Source organism: Pleurodeles waltl, chromosome 12 (assembly GCF_031143425.1).
Source record: "Pleurodeles waltl isolate 20211129_DDA chromosome 12, aPleWal1.hap1.20221129, whole genome shotgun sequence".
Taxonomy (NCBI): domain Eukaryota; kingdom Metazoa; phylum Chordata; class Amphibia; order Caudata; family Salamandridae; genus Pleurodeles; species Pleurodeles waltl.
Window position 1 is genome coordinate 206,651,555 of NC_090451.1, and position 17,915 is coordinate 206,669,469.

Here is a 17,915-nt window from a genome sequence, read left to right on the forward strand (position 1 = left end):
AGAAGCATGAGGCATCATACAAATGCAACTACAATACAACACACAACACATTTTAGGGCATAGGAGAAGGAGCCACATCATAGGAAATAATATCTACCCTGTTAAAAATTAAAAGAAGGTGGTCATCTTTCTGATGGACTACCATTGGGCATTTCTAACCATACATTTGGTGCATTTGCAAGTACATTGGTGTTTGTGTATGTGAGCACTCTGGTAGTGATGCAGCAGTAGCAGCTTTCCAGGAGCCCTCCTGAACCCTCTGTGAATTCGAAGATAGACAAACATTTGTTCTAGTCATAGGACTAACCCTATGGGAGCAGCTTCCGAGTTTCTGTGTGAATCAGGCCTTGTATGTTGTAAAAGTGGTGGCGGTGGGGGTGTGAAGAGTGTCACAGGGCATGGCCAAAGGTCGAGTCCGGTGATCTGTGCCCAGTGTCCTCTGAACACGGCTGCCAGCACTTTGGATCGGGGACAACATATCTTTCCAAAATTAAAATAATTGGAAAACAAACTTTTGTAGGGGAAAGTTATGGTTGTGTGTGTGGAGCATGGGGATGATATAAATGCAGTTATGTAGAGTTTGATGCTATTTATTTCCATTGTTGAGTGTGGGAAGGGACCAGACTCACAAGAGCCGAAAACTCAGATGAGTCATGATGCCTTTCCCCTACCTTAATGATAAAAAAATCCCACATTGGTACCCTTGTGCGAAATAGCAAGTTGTATGTGGTCATATCTATTTTCACTGACATGGCATACTATATGTACTGTATAGAATATATAGATTATGATGTTGAACTGAGGCATCCGTGTGTTCTTTTTTGTAATGGGCAATCTTTCTCCACTCTTTCCCTTTGTAGGCTCTTAGTTGGCCAAAGATGGACCCCACCATGACTGATGGCGCCCGAGCCCTTAACCCATGGAGGTTCCGCCAGGCGGAAGCTGGTGGAATGAAGAGGATGAAGAGAGCCTGGGTGATCCCACCAATCAGCGTCTCGGAGAACAACAAGAAGATCCCCCTGCTGCTGGTCCAGGTATGGCAGACCTGGCACACTGAATATTTATGTATGGAAGACCCGCCACACTGGACATCTATGATACCTGACTATATGGGACGCACCACTAATTTCTACCCATGGAAAACCGATAAAAGGGGCAGCCATTAATTCTGAGTACTGGGGTTTCTGGGAGCACTCTCTGTGGCATATTCTATGTGAATCAACTTTTTGTCAAAGTCAATAGTTCTGACCTTGCTTTCATAATGAAATACGTCATGCAGTGAGAATGAATATGAACTTCGTGTTATGGTCTCAGAACATTGTGCTTATTTTCAGACAACAACATAGTTAAAGGGGTTGTGAGTGCAAGACAGGGGAAATAGGAACGTTATTATGCTTTTTAATAGTTACAGTTCCAGTGATGACGGTTGTTTACAAAGACAGTTGCACCACTTATAGTGTGATGGCAGTTAGAAGGCAGAGATTACATAGACTATTTGTTGTGACAGGCAAGAAAATGGCCAGATATCTTGGGCCTGTTGGTCTTTCTTTTGTCTTATTGTTGGTTTAGCTTTGTACACACCTCTTTGTTCTTGTTCATTTTCCATGTGTGCTGGTAACTGTTGTACAAGCTGTTAAGAAGAGAAACATTTTCTGCTCGTCCCTTTTACTCTTCTCAGCCATCACGTTAGAAGTTGGCCCTGCATCCACAATGGGAAACTTCAGAATTCCAGTGCTTGATTCCAGCCCCCTACCTAATACAGGGGCCAAGAAAGGTCTGGCCGTTCCAGCATCTTCTTTTCCCGTCTCTCAAGGAAGACAGGGGTCTTTAGGAGTGGGATTCTTACTGGGCTTGGTTTCTCCACATCTCCCCTTTGTCTACCTGCTAGCCCAGCTTGGACGTCGATTCACCAAAACCCCAGGGGTAGCGCAAGTGACATCACACAACCTTGGCCTTAATAACTTCACAGAAAGTGACATCATCATGGCCTTTGCCCTTTATAGGAAGTGAGGACACAATCATTAGGGCAGTGGTTTCCAATCTTTTGACTTCTGTGGACCCCCACTTTATCATTACGGGACCCAGGGGCCCCCACTGAATCATTATTGGAATCCGGAGACCCGCCCACTAAGTCATTACTGAAAGCTGGGGACCTAATCTGTTAATATTATTTACATTTCTAAGCAGTCACGGACCCCGCTGAGGGGGCTTCGCGGACTGCCCGGGGTGCCCAGACCACAGGTTGGTAACCACTGCATTAGGGTATGTATATGGTATACCTTGGGAACCCTACTCCTTTCTCTTTTTATTATGTACACATTATATACAAATGATGTCTGAAGAGAATATAGTGCTACAGAACACTGAACAGTACTGGGAGCCTAGGTTATTAATACCACAAAGAGCCAAGCCTTAATGGTTCCTCCAGGGTGTAGCACAATGGAATATCTGTTAATAAATAGATCATAGGGAGTAATTAAGTGCACACATATGAATTGTTATTGAATAGGAACTATATTATTCCCCATTGTCAATACATTTTGATTCATGGTAATTTGCAAAGCGCTATTACTTGTGCAGCCCGCAGAGATTAAGGTGTTTTTCACACACATCATTTTTCATGTTTTAACAATAATAAAACAAAGCAGTAACTTATACACAACTGTTTGCTTTGTGGTTAATTTTTATCTAACTAGAAGAATATGCACTGCACAATTTACATTATTTATTTTACAAACCCTAAATGTAGTGCCCTGGTCCCAGAGAAAGCTACAGAAAGTAAACTGTGCTCACTAAGATGCCACTCCCCGTGTGCCATGGGTGCCCTTTTAGGCCAAAAACACCATACAAAATGCCAGTGCCACAGTTTTCCCATTAGTGCTGTCCATATAACATGGGTGACCCTTATGTCAAAAATAACCTTTAGTTTGTTAGGACCACAGTTTGGTTATGATTGCCCTCCCAACAAAATGCAATGGTTGTACTCTGTTAAGCCAGAAATTACCATTAGTCAGTGCTAGTATTTTACAAGGTGGACCACTATGCCTTAATGTCTTCCAATACACCAGTAACAGCACTTTTCTATGGCTGTGCCCATATGTCAAGTATAAATCGAGCATGTTATCCCTAGTATCGTTCTAAGAAATGTCTCTAGTATGGTAGCACAAGCATTTTGCTGGGGACCTCTATGAACCAAGACTTGCCTTCAAAATGACAGGGCGAACACCATTCTCTCTTTCATACTCACTTACAATCACTAACACATTCACCCTTACTCTCCCTCGGATACAATCATAAATTATCACACACTCACTTGGACTCACTCATTCTTTCTCACTCAGTCCCACATATTCTCACACTAGCTCACTCATTCTCATTCGTTTGCACTCATTCTCACTCACATTCAGTCTTACTCATGTTTTCTCATTCCCTGACACTCACTTGGAAGCAGGCTTGATCTCATTAATTTATTTGCACTCACTATGAAGCATTCATTCTCACAGTTACGTTCACTCACTGTCACTCACTTCTATTTCCATTAACACTACCTCACACTCTCTGCCTACACACTCATTCTTATTCATTCTCACTAACTCACCCTCACGCTCACTCACTCTAGCTCACATAATGACTCTGTCTCACTCATTCTCACTCACTACCGGTCACTCCCGGACCCATGGACACAACGCACAATTAAAAACATTTACCATACCTCAGCTGTCAACGAATGTCTTGTTCCAGCTCTTTGTGCAACATTGTTTAGTACATTATCAGTGAATAAAAACTATTAATTATTAGTATACTAAAAATGGGCAGAAAACAATGAGGTGAGACCCCGATACCCATTAGGGTGATTAGTGATTTGCCCTCCATTCTGGCACTGGTTTCGCCTCTTCTGATGCCATGGCAGTCGCAAAAGCAGTACCAGGGGTTGCAAGCCAGAGTTACAACTGCAACCCCTCAAAACCTGTACTCCATGTTTTTTCCCCCATTTCCCAAATCTCAGGTCAGATTTATGACCATTTTGTTTTGTGACTCACAATTTATGATTTTTTTGCAAATCACTAATTGCGAGTCACAAAACAAAATGTACAATATTGTCAACCACACTGTTTGCGATTCACAAATGGGTCTCAAGGGACATGCCTCATTAATATTCATAAGGCAGGTCGTAATTTGGAACTCATTTGGAAATGGCCACATTCACAGGGATGATGGCCTGCTGGGGTCACCAGAACACCATGTCTTTGGCTGCTTTTTAAATAAAGCAGTTTAAAAAAACAAATGCAGCCCGTTTTCCTTAATCGAAAATGGAATAATCGAAAATGGAATGCATTTCAAAAATGAAAATTAAATGTTTCAGTTTAAATTTTTCAGGGTAGGCAGTGGTCGGTGGGACCACTACCTGCTCTGAAAAAATGTTGACACTCCCACTAACAAAGGGTCCCTTTCCCGTTTGCGAATGGGTTACCACCAATTTGAAATTGGTGGTAACTGCAATTGTTTTGCGACCACAAAACAATCAGACATGGGCCTGCGAGTCACAATGATGAAGGGACACCCTTGGCACGCCCCTTCCTAATAGCAAGTCGCAATCCCTATTTTACAAGTCGGTAACAACTCCCAAAACAGGGATGGTACACGCTACAAGGCTATTTTGCGGTCGCAAAAGGCAAATTTAGCTGTTTGCAACTGTAAAATAGGTTTGTACATCTGGCACCTCATCTCTTCTTTCTATCCCATTTGACTCATTACACTCTCTCTATATTATGTTTCCCTCTCGCTCCCTCGATGTCTCTTTCTGAGTTCTCTCGCACCAGTCTCTCTTTATTACTCCTCTTACCGGTGTCTCCCTACCTCCTGCTCTCCTTGAACTTTCTGGCTCACCTGTCTCTCACCTCTCAGCCCTTTCTGTCAGGTGTCTCTTTTTCACCTGTCCAACCCTCACTTTCTAGACTTTCTCTGTGTCACGCCTGCCTCTTCCGCTAATTCTTTCTCCCATAGATCCGTCTTTCTGATTTTTCTCCCTGTCATATATCACTCGTATTTCCCTCTATGCCTCTGTAATCTCTTTTTTGCCTTTTTGCTGTTATTTCTCATGTGTCTGTGTGGTGTTTCCTCCTCTCGTCTAGTCTCTTAAGTGCCCCTGGTCGTCTATTAACTCTTTGTTTTCCTCCCCCACACTAGCCAATGCGTGAGAGAGAGAATTAGACTTCTTTCTAGTCAGCTCTCCCAACTAGCAGCAATAAATTGAGTTGCAATTTTCCATTTCACCCTTTCACAGCGCGCTGCAACAGGGCTCTCAGTTCAGGAATAGTTGTAACATTTGGTTTAATTGCAGTGTCAGTAAGTCTGCTGCTGAGTTTACTCTGGTTAGCCAAAGGTCCCTGTCTGCTGCAGAATATGAACGTTTAAGAGGGGTTTGTTCCTGGTTCTTCATTAACGACCTCTCATACCATGAGTCGCAATGCCTGAACCAGGGTTTCGCAAGGGGTGACGACCCCTAAATGACGTCCATGTAGCCCAGGGGGTTGATTTACGTTGTGATGACAGCAGCAGCAAGAAGCAGTGGCGGCTTGTGGGAGGGAAAAGGGGAGGCGCAGGGCGGGGTTGGGAGAGAAATAAAATAATATATATATATTTTTTTTTAATTTACCTTAATCCCGCCCTGCTCCTCTCCTCTATCCTTGAGTGCAGGCACAGGCTCCCAGCCTGCCCTGCGGCCAATCCTGACGTTGCTCCGAGCAGCGTCATGATTGGCTGGGAGCGCCCACACAGGGAGCTCCCAGGCACACTTGGAACCTGTGCCTGCTCCCTCCAGCCAGCCTACACTGTGCGGGCTGGAGAGAGCACACTGCGCATGTATGTTTGGCCGGCCTGAAACGGCCAGCCAAACACGCATGCGTTCTGAGGAGAGTGCACAGTGCTCATCCTTGTCACAGCCCGTGGCCCCACCCTTTTTAATACAAAACAATAATAAACATAGTCTATTATCGTTTTTTATTAAAGAGTTTGCAGCTGGTGCTGCTGGCGGGGGTGGGTGACGCTCTTCCGCCCTAGCGGAGGAGTCGCCCCAGGCAAGAAGTAAACCCATTGGTCTGCTGGCCAGTCAACAGATTTGCCTAGCAAAAGCTTACCAACACTATAGCTGACCTAGGAGGGGTGAACCCTGTGCTATTCCTATGTTATATGACAGAGATCAGGTTTGTTTAGAGATCAGGTTTGAACCTGAGCTATGCCTATGTTATATGACAGAGATCAGTTTTTAGATGTCTTTCTGAGGCCAGGGGCAAAAGTTTAATGTGGGGCCCTCTCGATGCTTCTTCTAAATTTGCCTGGTGCTCTAAGCACCTGCTTCTAAGTATTTAAAAAAAAATTACTCCAGGGAAAGAGAAAACATTGCATCTGACATCCACTAGTGGTCGTCCCTTCGGGCTGGTTATACATCGGCGCGACCAGTGCAGCTGAGCTGACTAAGGGGCAAGATTGGAAATAAGGTATGGGTTTAAAAGCACCTGCTGCAGTTCCTTGCGTGTCCAGGAAACAACAAAAATGTCAAGATAACTCTGGTGATGAATGTTCCTGCTGGAGAGAGAGAAGAGTTTTGTCTATTGGGAGTTCTGAATCATCATAGTTTAGAGCAGAAAGTGAATGCCTGCGGTAGAATGTGTATCATGCAGATCACAGAACTGTATTTTATGTGGATAGCTCAGTGGGTTACTGTTTATGTCACAGAGATTCTTTTGTTACTTTAGGTCCATAAGTTACAATTTTAATATAGAACATTGACCTATGAGCCTACATTAAAGAGCTGCATGAAACCTGCATGGTATAGACCAGAACATTATGTTTTCTCCCCGTCTTTCATTTTCCTAAAGTTGCTGAACAAAAAAGCTTGTTCTGGTTAGAAATACATTCTTATTAGTATAGCTAACACCATCCACTGTGGTACATTTTCAGTCCTGAGTTTGTAATTTTCCAGACCAAACAGTCTTAAAATGTACTGCCTACTAGGATCGGTGACATGTGACTCCTACACCTTGTAATCCTTATTGTTTATGTAACATTTCCTAAAGACTGATTTACACAGTTATGATTCATTGTCTCTGACAATGAGTGTGTGATGTAAAGCGCTCTGACATCGTACACTGGTATGAGTAGCGCTATAAAACAAATTACATTCATGTAAGAAAGGGGCTATGGAGAGATCAGGGGCACTGTTGGGGAGTGGTGGTGAGGGAATCCTTGAAAAAGGAGGTCATTCGGGGTGGAACCAAAAAAGATTGTTGCACCAGGTGCCACCATTGCTAAAGCCAACCCTGTGTCCAATAAGTTTGCCTCTTTGATAATAAAAACAGTAGCCTTGCTTTCAATAAAAAAAAAAAATATATATATATATAAACAGTTTCTCAAGGAGTGTGGGAACCTGGTAGACAAAAATCAAAGGGTACAAAAAACAGAACCAAACCTGGTGTAGCACAGTCGAAGACCCTGTGCAAAATGATGGCCAGCTATCTGAGGAGGATGGTTGCCACCTGAATTAATCTCACTTAGAGGAAGGAGAAACTGAAAGTTACGCTACAGAGCAGATGGAAAATTGGTATCTGGGAGGTTCTTGATAAAGTGAGGGACACCTTTTCCCTAAGGTTCACATTCCGGAAGAAATTTCCGCAGAAGGCTCCGGGAAGTTTATCAGTTAATTAGTATGAACTGGACAATATCCCGTGTGAGAGAAATATCCTGGAGAGATCCTTGCCTTACTTTATTTCTTGACTATCTCTTTTGATTGACGGACAAAAATCACGCTAAGGAAATAAGGTTGGACAGTCCTGTTTTGTAGTTAAAGGGCGGGTCCTTGATATCCTTAGAGGAAGATTAACAGAGTGAACCCCATAGATGAGAGAATCAATTCAGCCCTGACAAAGCTTGCCAGTCTGCCCAGGGATCTACAGGGCTGTGATGGCTCTGTCAGTGTAGTCAGACGTCAAGACCCGGTCAGGGTCATCTAGATCATTGCTACTCTGCTCCGGTGGGACACCTTTCTCTGAAGCTTTGAACTGTTTTGCTAACCTACTGACTTTGGGCGAACCAGAAATGAAGTGGCTGCTACCTCAAACTGATCACTCGATTTCCAGCCTTGCCATCTCTGAACAGGGCTGTAAGAAGTTTGAAGTTTAACAAGGAACCCACCCAAGTCTGTGGAGCCGGAGCTCTCAGACACCCAGAAAATGCACAGATACCATCAGTGTCGGGCCAACACAAAAAAATGAGTTCACAATACAGCCCTAGGGACACTTGATGGAAAAGTGGGAAATACCCACAGTTGCTGCTTTTATGTTCAGGAGGCCGGGACGCCTTACAACCTACAGCACACCACCAGCATCAAAGAGGACCACAGGAGTAAAGGTTTTTGTAATACCTCCTTAAGCCTTCATGTCCCGCAACCCCTTGTCATGACCGGGCGATCTCAGCATTTCCACAAGGTGGAAGAACCCTCAATGCTCAGGCCCACCAACCTGCACAGCTGCCCACCTCTGTTGCCCACCAACACCACCAATCAGTCAATGTGATTCAGCTCTGGGGTCTGCTTCCACTGCACCTTGACTTAAATAAGATCACTCTACCACTGTGGAAGGACACAAGGAACAATGATTCAGAGACTTGGTTTAATCCACCAACTGGGTGGGGTGCAACCCTGACAGATTCCGATTTTCCTCCAGTTCTTTTAGAAAACTCAGGTTTTACCTTTCCCCTATAAATTTGCTACATGAGCTGTTTTTCAGATACAGTTACCTGAACCCTCTAAATGGGGGGCAAAATGAATCTCAACAAAAGGGTCCCAGCTTGTTTACACCAACAAACCTGGGGTACGGGAAGCACTCCTGGGGCCTGGGTTAGACCAGCGCAGGTGACGTAGAAGTGCACAATGTAGATGTCTGCATGCCGACTGAGCATTATTCATTCAGCTTCTAAGAAGCGAGACCTATGTTCATCTGCTTATGCATTGTTTTGGCTGTTTTGTTCCCCAGAGAGTGTAAATTTTTCCAAGTGGTTTTCCTTGCTGGGCGCCTGAAGTCAGTTGTCGCCTAGGACTCCTGTCTCACTCCTTTTCTTTCTTTCCTCTGTAATACTGAGGCACACTCACTAAATATTTCACATCAGGGTGCAGACTGCTACACAAAATTCCTGAAACCTGTATTCTATTCAATTAAATTTGTATTTAATTGATTTAGATCTCTACATAGGCCAACAATATAAAACAATAACACAAAGCAAATAATAAATAAATTGATGAAACCTTTTTCTCAGATCAGTGTATTAAAGCATGCATATCTTTAAAAACTCTCAAAAAATGTAAACACACTATAACATACTTCCTCATTCAGAGGATTCAGTAAAAATAATTGGGCTTAAGTACCATCTTCTGTTTTCAGTTGTTGCCGGACATCTGATCTCTTTGAATTTCCAATGGTTCCTTTTCTTGAAATACCCATGGGATGCTGATCTCCCTTTGGCCTTATATCTCGCTCCCAGAAGGGTGGATGTTCTGTTTATGTAGCATCTCTAGACATCAGGACCAAATACTGCACACTTTTCAAACTGGAGAGAAACAGTACGAGTGTGTGTCTCTAAGCTAAGGGAGGGAGACCTTTGGAGTTGCTTTCTGACGTGGCCTTTGATGGGATCAGAGCTTCTGCCAATAGATGTGCCTCTAGTAACTAACTTGAACTGTGAGACTGCATCTCATAGGCCATCTCTTTCTGGCAGCTTTCCAATAAGTAGTAGTCCATCCACAGCTAATTAAAGCAGGAGCAGAAAGGCGATCCCCCTGGGCAAGCATCCAAACAGCATCCATTTTTCTGAAGCAGTTGTTTGGCTCTTAACGCTGTCACACTGTCCTAAACTAGCTAATTGGAGGACCTACTGTATGTCTGGTTCATGGGCCCTCAACTGTATACAGTGAGTTGCCAACTGACACCTTCTTTACACCATGTGAGAAATTGGTGGATTATTTGTATAAGTTAGAAGACAGAGACCTTAAAGTCCCCCCATAAAAGTCCCAGGAGACTTCATGACAAGCTGGACCATCTAGATATAGATGCCTTGCACCCATATAGTCTCCATCGTATGGCTGAAGGCTGCTGTCGGGGACAATCCACTTCCAGTTTGTGGTCCCACTCTCAAACTTAAAATGTGCCCCATGGGCCTCAAAAACATCTTCCCATGCATTGCCACCCTTTTGTCTCCTGAGGACAGATTGTTAGTTGATTCATCCCACCTCATCATCCGAGGCCGAGGAATTCAAGCAGTATGTCCTTGCCTGGAGCAAGATACCGTTCTACTCAATACAAAGAAGTTGATGCTGTTGCCATCTCATGATCTGATTTTCACTGGGGTATGGTTTTAAACAGAGTTACAGTCAATGTTTCTTTCAAGCGAGGAACCTCTTAGCCATCAGCTATCATATACTTTGTCACATTGCTGGATGTCAGCCAATCAGTGGAGAAGGGTACACAGGGCAACTTGCTTGTTCAAAGTGCTGTGGGATTGCTTTCTTCCATGGCCAGTGCTGAATCCTTTTTATTCTTACAGGATCTCCGCTATCAGAAATTGAAAGCTCTAGTGCTATTGTCTATTAAAATCAGGAATCTAAGCTCCAGTGGAGGCTACATCCTCTCAACCTCAACAGGATGATGCCTCTGAGTCCCAGACCAGGAGGCCCTTGACACTGAGGCCCTCATTACAACCTCAGCAGTCTTTTGAAAAGACTGCCGAGGCTGCGGGAGCCAGAATACCGCCAGTCCCGCGATATTTCTGCCTCCCTATTATGACTTTTCAGCTGGGCCAGCGGTAACAGTGTTACCGTCCGCTGGCCCAGCGGAAAAGTCACATCACCATTGTTGCCGGCTCATAATAGGTAATGCTGATGTGCAGAATCAGAAATTCGAATCAAGTGCATGGGCAGTGCAGGGGCTCCCAGGTGCACCCAAGTCCCCCTTACCACCAGCCTTTCCACGGCGGTGTTTACCGCCGTGGCCAGGCTGGCGGTCGGGGACTCATAATCCCCAGGGCAGCGCCAGGCGAAAGCATGGGGTATAGTGGAGGGGCCGGCGGTATGGCTATTGAGCCACAGTCATAATAGCTGGCGGAACACCGCCAGCATACCACCAGCTGCCAGGGTCATAATGAGGCCCTGAATGTATATAATAAGCATTGGTCATTTTTAAAGAAATAATTCAGTTGACGTCCTTTCCATTCTTATGTATGAGCTCCAAGATGTCCCTTTTTTCCTTTGGAATGATTCTCGCGGGACTCTCAGTAGCGACTTTCCACCTCAAGGTTGCTCAAGCTGGGGCCCTCCTGAAACTGTGGGAAGGGTTGCTAGGAGAAGATGACTCTGCATTAACATTGCTGAAATGACTTTCTTTCTATAAGGTCTTGCCAGCTCCACTGGCCTCACACAGGAACCTATTGTTGGTCTTAAAGAATTTCTAGTCTCATCCCTTTGAGCAACAGAATAAGTCAGGCATAAAATTCCAAAACTGTCCTGGTGGCTACCACCTCAGTCTGATTTCAATGATGTTTTATGCACTGAGGCAGTCTTTTTGACATTCTTTTACTCAAAGATCTATGGGTCACAACAGCAGATTATCTAGCCTTCTTCCAATTCCTTGTCAGAAGAAGAGAATCCTTGGCATTCACATGAAGACCGAGATGAGCTTTGGGATTGAGATTCTAAATTCTTATCTTTGAGTTCAGTTGACAAGTGTACCAACAAATTACACAGAGTTTTCTCTTCTGGCTGTATGAGGTATTGATAAAGCCAAGGTTTGGGGTCTCCTTTGATGCACCTCAGAAGAGAGGTCCCGTGCTAATGTCTATATTATTTACCAGTAATCCCCATTACACCTAACACAACTCTTTCTTACCACAATCCTCAGGCTCCCCCACCCACGCTCCCCTCTCTCCATGAAACTTGTTAGTCTGCGTCCTCCTTATGGAGGCTGGACAAAGCTCAGGAGAATGTTGGGGCTGACACTTTCGTTTAGTACTTGTAAGGTGTGCATGCCTGGAATCCAGTACTGATGTTGCGAAATTTGTATTCTCGGTACACACCTCAAAGTAAGGACAGTTATGAGGAAGAGGAGGACTAAGACCAATGGCAATTACCTGTATGACGTCTGGACACACAATGCTGCAATTCCCCCATCTGCGGATGCTCTATGCGCTATTTTTAGTTTCTACAGCTTTTATGCTAAACAAGGCTCTTTAGGTGAATGCGCAAACCCAAGATAGAGCACCCGCTGATCAGAAAATTGCACCTCTTCTTTCATGGTTATGTAACATGAAATATAGTAAGATTCTCATTGTCAACTGGAAGTGGGGCCTGTTGTAACACATAGAATCTAGGAAGATCGCATGACCTCAAATTGCCATTATCTCAGATTATCACATCTAAAACATAATTATCAAAGATGGAGTACCAGGATACATATGGAAACAAGTATGAAGTCTTCATATTTCCAGAGAACCTAACAGCACCAATGAATTTCAAACAACTTTCAGCACTCACATAGTCTGAATGATGCAACTATGTAAATACAAATAAAATACAATCAGTGAAAACATTTTATTGTACTTTTTTTTAATAACACTCCCCATATATGCCATAGTCAAAATGTGCACAACTTGTATAACAGGTTTATTTCATACCACTACTAACTGAATCTGTGTCATTACACGTCTCGTGCTGCCCTATACAGTTTGACCTTCCAAACCAAGTCCTACTAGACCCTATACCACCAGACTCCCCGACCGAGCCTGTATGCATTACTGTATTGTCTAACAACAGTAGGGCCACCTAATATGACAACATACTACAGAAACCAAACAGAAGTAAAATACTCATGTTAGACTGCATGTCCATCATTCCTACATACCTTTCTATACAAAACGAAGCATTTGCATCAATAAACACAATTAAAAACTAATTTTCCTCTAGATTAGATATTACATGCAGCTACTCGGTATACCAACTCTGATAATGTTGGCCTATGTACGACTTACTGCACCACCTAGAGCTAGCACACGGGACTGACTGGGTCCATGGAGTAGCGTGCTACCCATCCGTAAAGTGTTTCAGCACCTCTTCAGGGGAAGAAGTATTATATTAATATATGGTACATTACAATTCTTTCCTGCATAGATCTTCTATTTATTGGTACTCTGAGATCTGTAATCTCTTTATGTTGACCAATGAAGTGATAATCTAAAGGATTTTTAAATGAATTAATTAACTAATTAATCAATTAGTTAATAAGAAGAAGTGGCACTCTGCCCTCTCAGTGTGATTGTGGGGTATGAAAGAGATGAGTGGAGGTGCAAATAGGCCCATGTCTTTCTTGGTGCCTCACCTCCACTGGCTCACCCTTGCATCGGCTTTGCAATCCCACTATCACGTGAGACGGTGATAGCAACTTCCTGCGCCTCAGTGCTGTCCAATCTGTTATGATTCCTGCGCTCAACCAGTGGCCCTTGCCTGGCCTCTGTGTGCTAAGTGTATATTTCTAGGCTTTTATGGAAAATTTGAAAGTATGGTCAATAACAAAAAAATTGTGATCTGTGGAGAGGATTTGTATGAAGTGCTTTTCAACTTAGAACTCAGCTCTACAGCCTGCCCAGTTGATGACTATGCCACTAGTCCATGTTTTATTGCCATCTTTTCTGTTAACCACACAGGGACCATTATCTCACTGCACCCCATGCAAACCCTCCTGTCTCACTCCATACTCTCCTCCTCGCAGATTAAGTCAGACAAGCAGAAGCTGGGTAGTGTCATCTACAGCATTAAAGGGCCAGGTGTGGACGAGGAACCCCGTGGCATCTTCACCATCAACACCACCACCGGTGCCATCTACCTGAATGCCATGCTGGACCGAGAGGTGCACGACCGTTTCAAGGTACTGGGGAAAGGGCTTGAGGGGATACGGGCCTACCTCATGTCTTTAGGGAGTGAGAAGCACTGGGGGCAAGGAGCTATGCAGAAGTTTGGAGGCGCGTACAACAGGCATAACCATGACAGTAGTAGACCTCCACAATCTGGACCATTTTAGAAAAACTGCAAGGGACAGGCCCAGTGCAAATTTAGCATAATGTTTACTTTCCCAGAATGCATCTATGCTGGGTTCTCTCCTTGTGCTTTCCATATGATCTTTTTATTTCATTTGTTGCCATTTGGTGCAATGTGGAGGTCAAAAATATGTGGTTTGACAAGAAGGCTATACAAGAAAACAAACTATACACAAAAATATCTGCTTATGTGCTAACGCCGCTATAGAAAACATTTTACGTACATGTTGGTAATATACAGTGCTTGTATTCTCTTACATTGCAAAAGTTCACTATAATGCAACTTTCAAAGAGAGGGTGTAGTTGGAATTTTGGTGGAGGGCAGTTGCCTGTTAATACTGTTATTCATTTGTCCATTTAAAATGTAATAGACAAGATCACCCCTGCAAAATTAGTGGTATGGCTTTGTGTCAACCTCAAGTGGAGGACAGGAGACTGGGGATGTGTGTGCGAGGGGGGCAGGAGTGTTTATTGGTATGTAGTTCATATAATGCTGGCAGAGTATTGTAACAGACCTGTATCACTTAGCTAAATGAGGGTCAAAAAGGGTCCGCGTGTGTTTGACAAAATGTAGCTTTTTTGGCCTTGTTGCTATGTTACCTGCTATCGCTCGCAGGAGCTGATCGTGAGTATGAAATCTAAGCACTCTGGGCGGTTCTGGGGTATTCCTTGACCCGAGTCAAAGTGTTCAGTTAATGTATTTCATATTGTTTAGTAACCGAGTAGCAGGGCCGGACTGCGGAGCCAAAAGCAGTCATGGCAGAAATGCTCAAACTAGTCCCTCTTCCTTCATCTCGTGACATCATCTTTCTATTTTCATCATCCCCTGTCTCCCTCTGGTCCCTTTGTCTTTAACTGCCTCCTCCTCCCTCCCTGCCCGAACCTGCTGCCGTTACCCTGGGGAGCTGGGGGCAGTGCCAGGGGCACCAGGAGCGGCCCTGGGCTTTCAGGGCCGGCCCTAGGGGCTCCAGCCCCCCGGGGAGGGGCCAGTGGAGCAGGAGGCTTCTCCCGCCAGCTGATGACGTCGCTAGGACATGTTGTGGTTCAGAGTGGAGTTCTGTGCAAGGCTGTGTGCGGTGCCGGACGTGGGGTGTTCACTCTGCCGAGGGGCATGGCAGCTCACTGCTCAGCTTCATGTGGTTATTATGTTTTGGGGCATCTTTACACATGAAGGCCCCCATTATCAGTCATTTGCAGCCAGGGGTGTAAGACAGGGTGGGGTGTGACCTTCAGATTTTCCAACAATCACGCCGGCATATAATGGTAAAATACATTATAGGGCAAGCAGGGCACAAGAGAGGGGCTAAAGGGCGGTGCAAAGGGAGAGGAATGTGGGTAGTATATGAGGGAAAATATTTTTGGAGACATTAACAGCAGAGAGGGAGTGTGCGCGTTTTTGTCTGTGTGTTCTTGTAATAGTTGCTGGTGAAATCCGACGGACACCTCACCATACCCGACTGAAAGCACCCATACCCAACTACATTTACTAGAAGGGTGTAACATCATCCCTGAAGCTACCCCCATGCAGTGTCCATGGGGGGACAACGCTGCCCAACCTGGGCCACCTATTAATCCTTGGGGCAGGAACCCTGTGCCCAGTTTTACTGGATGCGAATCCACGGCCCATAGAAACACCAGCAGCAAGGCCTGAGCCACTGAGCAGAGTCTCAGCCTGTGCTCACCCCACACCACCCACTGTCGCAGCCTGATGCATCATTCAGCAGTCACAACAGAGCCTGCTATTCCAACCCACACCAAACCATACTGCGGAAGTTGGCACATTAGAAGATCCATGTATTAGTATTATTAATATATTTCAATTATTTGTTTCATGCATATCTTGTCTCAGATGGATATGGACTGCCTTACAGAGCAAAAGATCTATACATGCCAGTTGATGCACAGGAATGAGGGAAGGAATGGTCTCCAGTGTGTATGGGGGTGGTCGGTTTATATGCAGATTGCATCTTCTGCCTGCATACATTGACATGGCTGTTTTTTGCCTTTTTTAGTGCGCTCTTTGTGGTTCCTAGTTTATGCTAGGCAAGTGCCTGGTGTGTTGCACAGTTGGGAACGTGCAGGACTTTAAGCAGTGGCAGCTCCTCCATGTGGGCGGAGGAGCGTCGCCCCCCGCCAGCAGCAGAAGCTGAAAACCTTTCACAAGGAAGGGACCATAAACTATGTTTATGGTCCCTTCCTTCTGAAAGGGGCGGGGCCACGGGGTCACGAGCAGTGAGTGCACTCCCCTCACTGCGCATGTATGTTTGGCAGGCAGTCGTGGGCTGGCCAAACATACATGCGCAGAAGGCTGTGCAACTCTGTTGCCGGGCTGGAGAGAGCCTGCACAGGCTTCCAGTCTGCCTGGCAGGGCCCTGGCTGGGTGCTTCCAGCCAATCCTGATACTGCTTGGTTCAGGGCAGGCTGGGAACCTGTGCTTGCCTGCAGAACAGAAGAGAGAAGCGCTGCAGCGAGAAGCGGCGTGGAGGTAAGTTTATTTATTTATTTATTTATTTTTAATTAAAATGTCTTTATTCTCCAGAGTCACACAGACAACCACTGACAAAGCCAGTAGCCATGACTACATTGTGATGGATGTCAGTTGCTGTGGTATTATATCTGGATGCAATAACAGAAAGCGAAGAGAGACACCAAATTACTGGCCAGGTAGCACACTATGGGACTCACAGAAATTAATTGTATGTGTTTAAGCTGTGCCTATAACTACATAGGCCACACACCTTTTAGAGCCCGCCCCCCACACACGTGAAGCCCTGGGAACGCAGAATGTTTGTCTGAAAGGTAGAATTGTATTGCTGCCGATGGCCTTGAGGATGAGGCAGCGTATCTTAAATATAATTGGTCCTTGGAGAGGAAGCCAGTCATGCTCACCTCAGGTCTGGGTGATGTGATGTTTGTCTAGTGCCCTGTGACGAGTCTAGCGCCCTGTGACGAGTCTAGCAGCTGATTGACAGACTGTCTTCAAAGCTGGATCAGAGGGACCAATGAGTGGGGAGCTACCATCGTCTGTGTGGACAGTGGAGCAGAAGGTTTTAGTTGGGGGCGGGGGGGAGCTTGATTCTTTTCCTTACGCGCAGAGGCGTAACGTAGTCTTTTCTTTCTCACCTGGTCTTTGAAAGAAAGTTTGGGGTCGATAGACACCAAATGACTTTGCCTAGGTGGAGTGCAAAGCTACTCAAGTTCATGGAGAAAACTATTCTTTGAGTTGACTGTTCCATGGCCGTAAGGAAAAACCTCTATTTTGTGAGAATGTAAATTCACATAAACAGATTAATGTAACATGGAGACGCGGCTTCAGTCTCCGGTTTCTATGACTGAACTCCTTCTCGGGGACGTTCCTGAGCTAGCTCCCCCTCGAAGTCCCCCCTAGTTTCTGGGACTTTTGTTGAACTGAATTAGGGATGATTTGTGAGACATTACAGGAGAGTGTCTGTGTGGTGCCACTCTTGGAAGCAATTGGCACTCAGTGACAGGACAGGGCAACACATCTACCATTAAGGTTCATGGACCTCCACAGACCTCGATTGCGCGGTTATGCCGTGGGAACCCTTCTGGGCTGGACTGGCTCTGAACTCACCGGTGACTTTTCTAAGGAGAATGACTCAAAATCAGATAGTTTAAATCTCAACAACATGATCCAAAGCCGCATAAGTGTGTTCACTGCAGCCACGGACACCTGTGTATTTTTATAGTAGCTATGGTTACAGTGGGGCATGTATTTATATAATGAAAAGTACGTAATTAATTCTTAGCGTAAAAGAAAATGT

General features: G+C 44.9%; 1 protein-coding gene across 1 annotated transcript in view; it reads left to right on the top strand.

Annotated features, from left to right (window-relative positions):
- CDH15 (cadherin 15) overlaps nt 1-17,915 on the top strand; it is a 129,596-nt gene that overhangs the window by 55,139 nt on the left and 56,542 nt on the right. The window contains exons 2-3 of the mRNA XM_069217230.1: nt 861-1,034; nt 13,806-13,961. Coding sequence (XP_069073331.1) covers nt 861-1,034; nt 13,806-13,961 — 330 coding nt within the window. The remainder of the gene's footprint in view (nt 1-860; nt 1,035-13,805; nt 13,962-17,915) is intronic.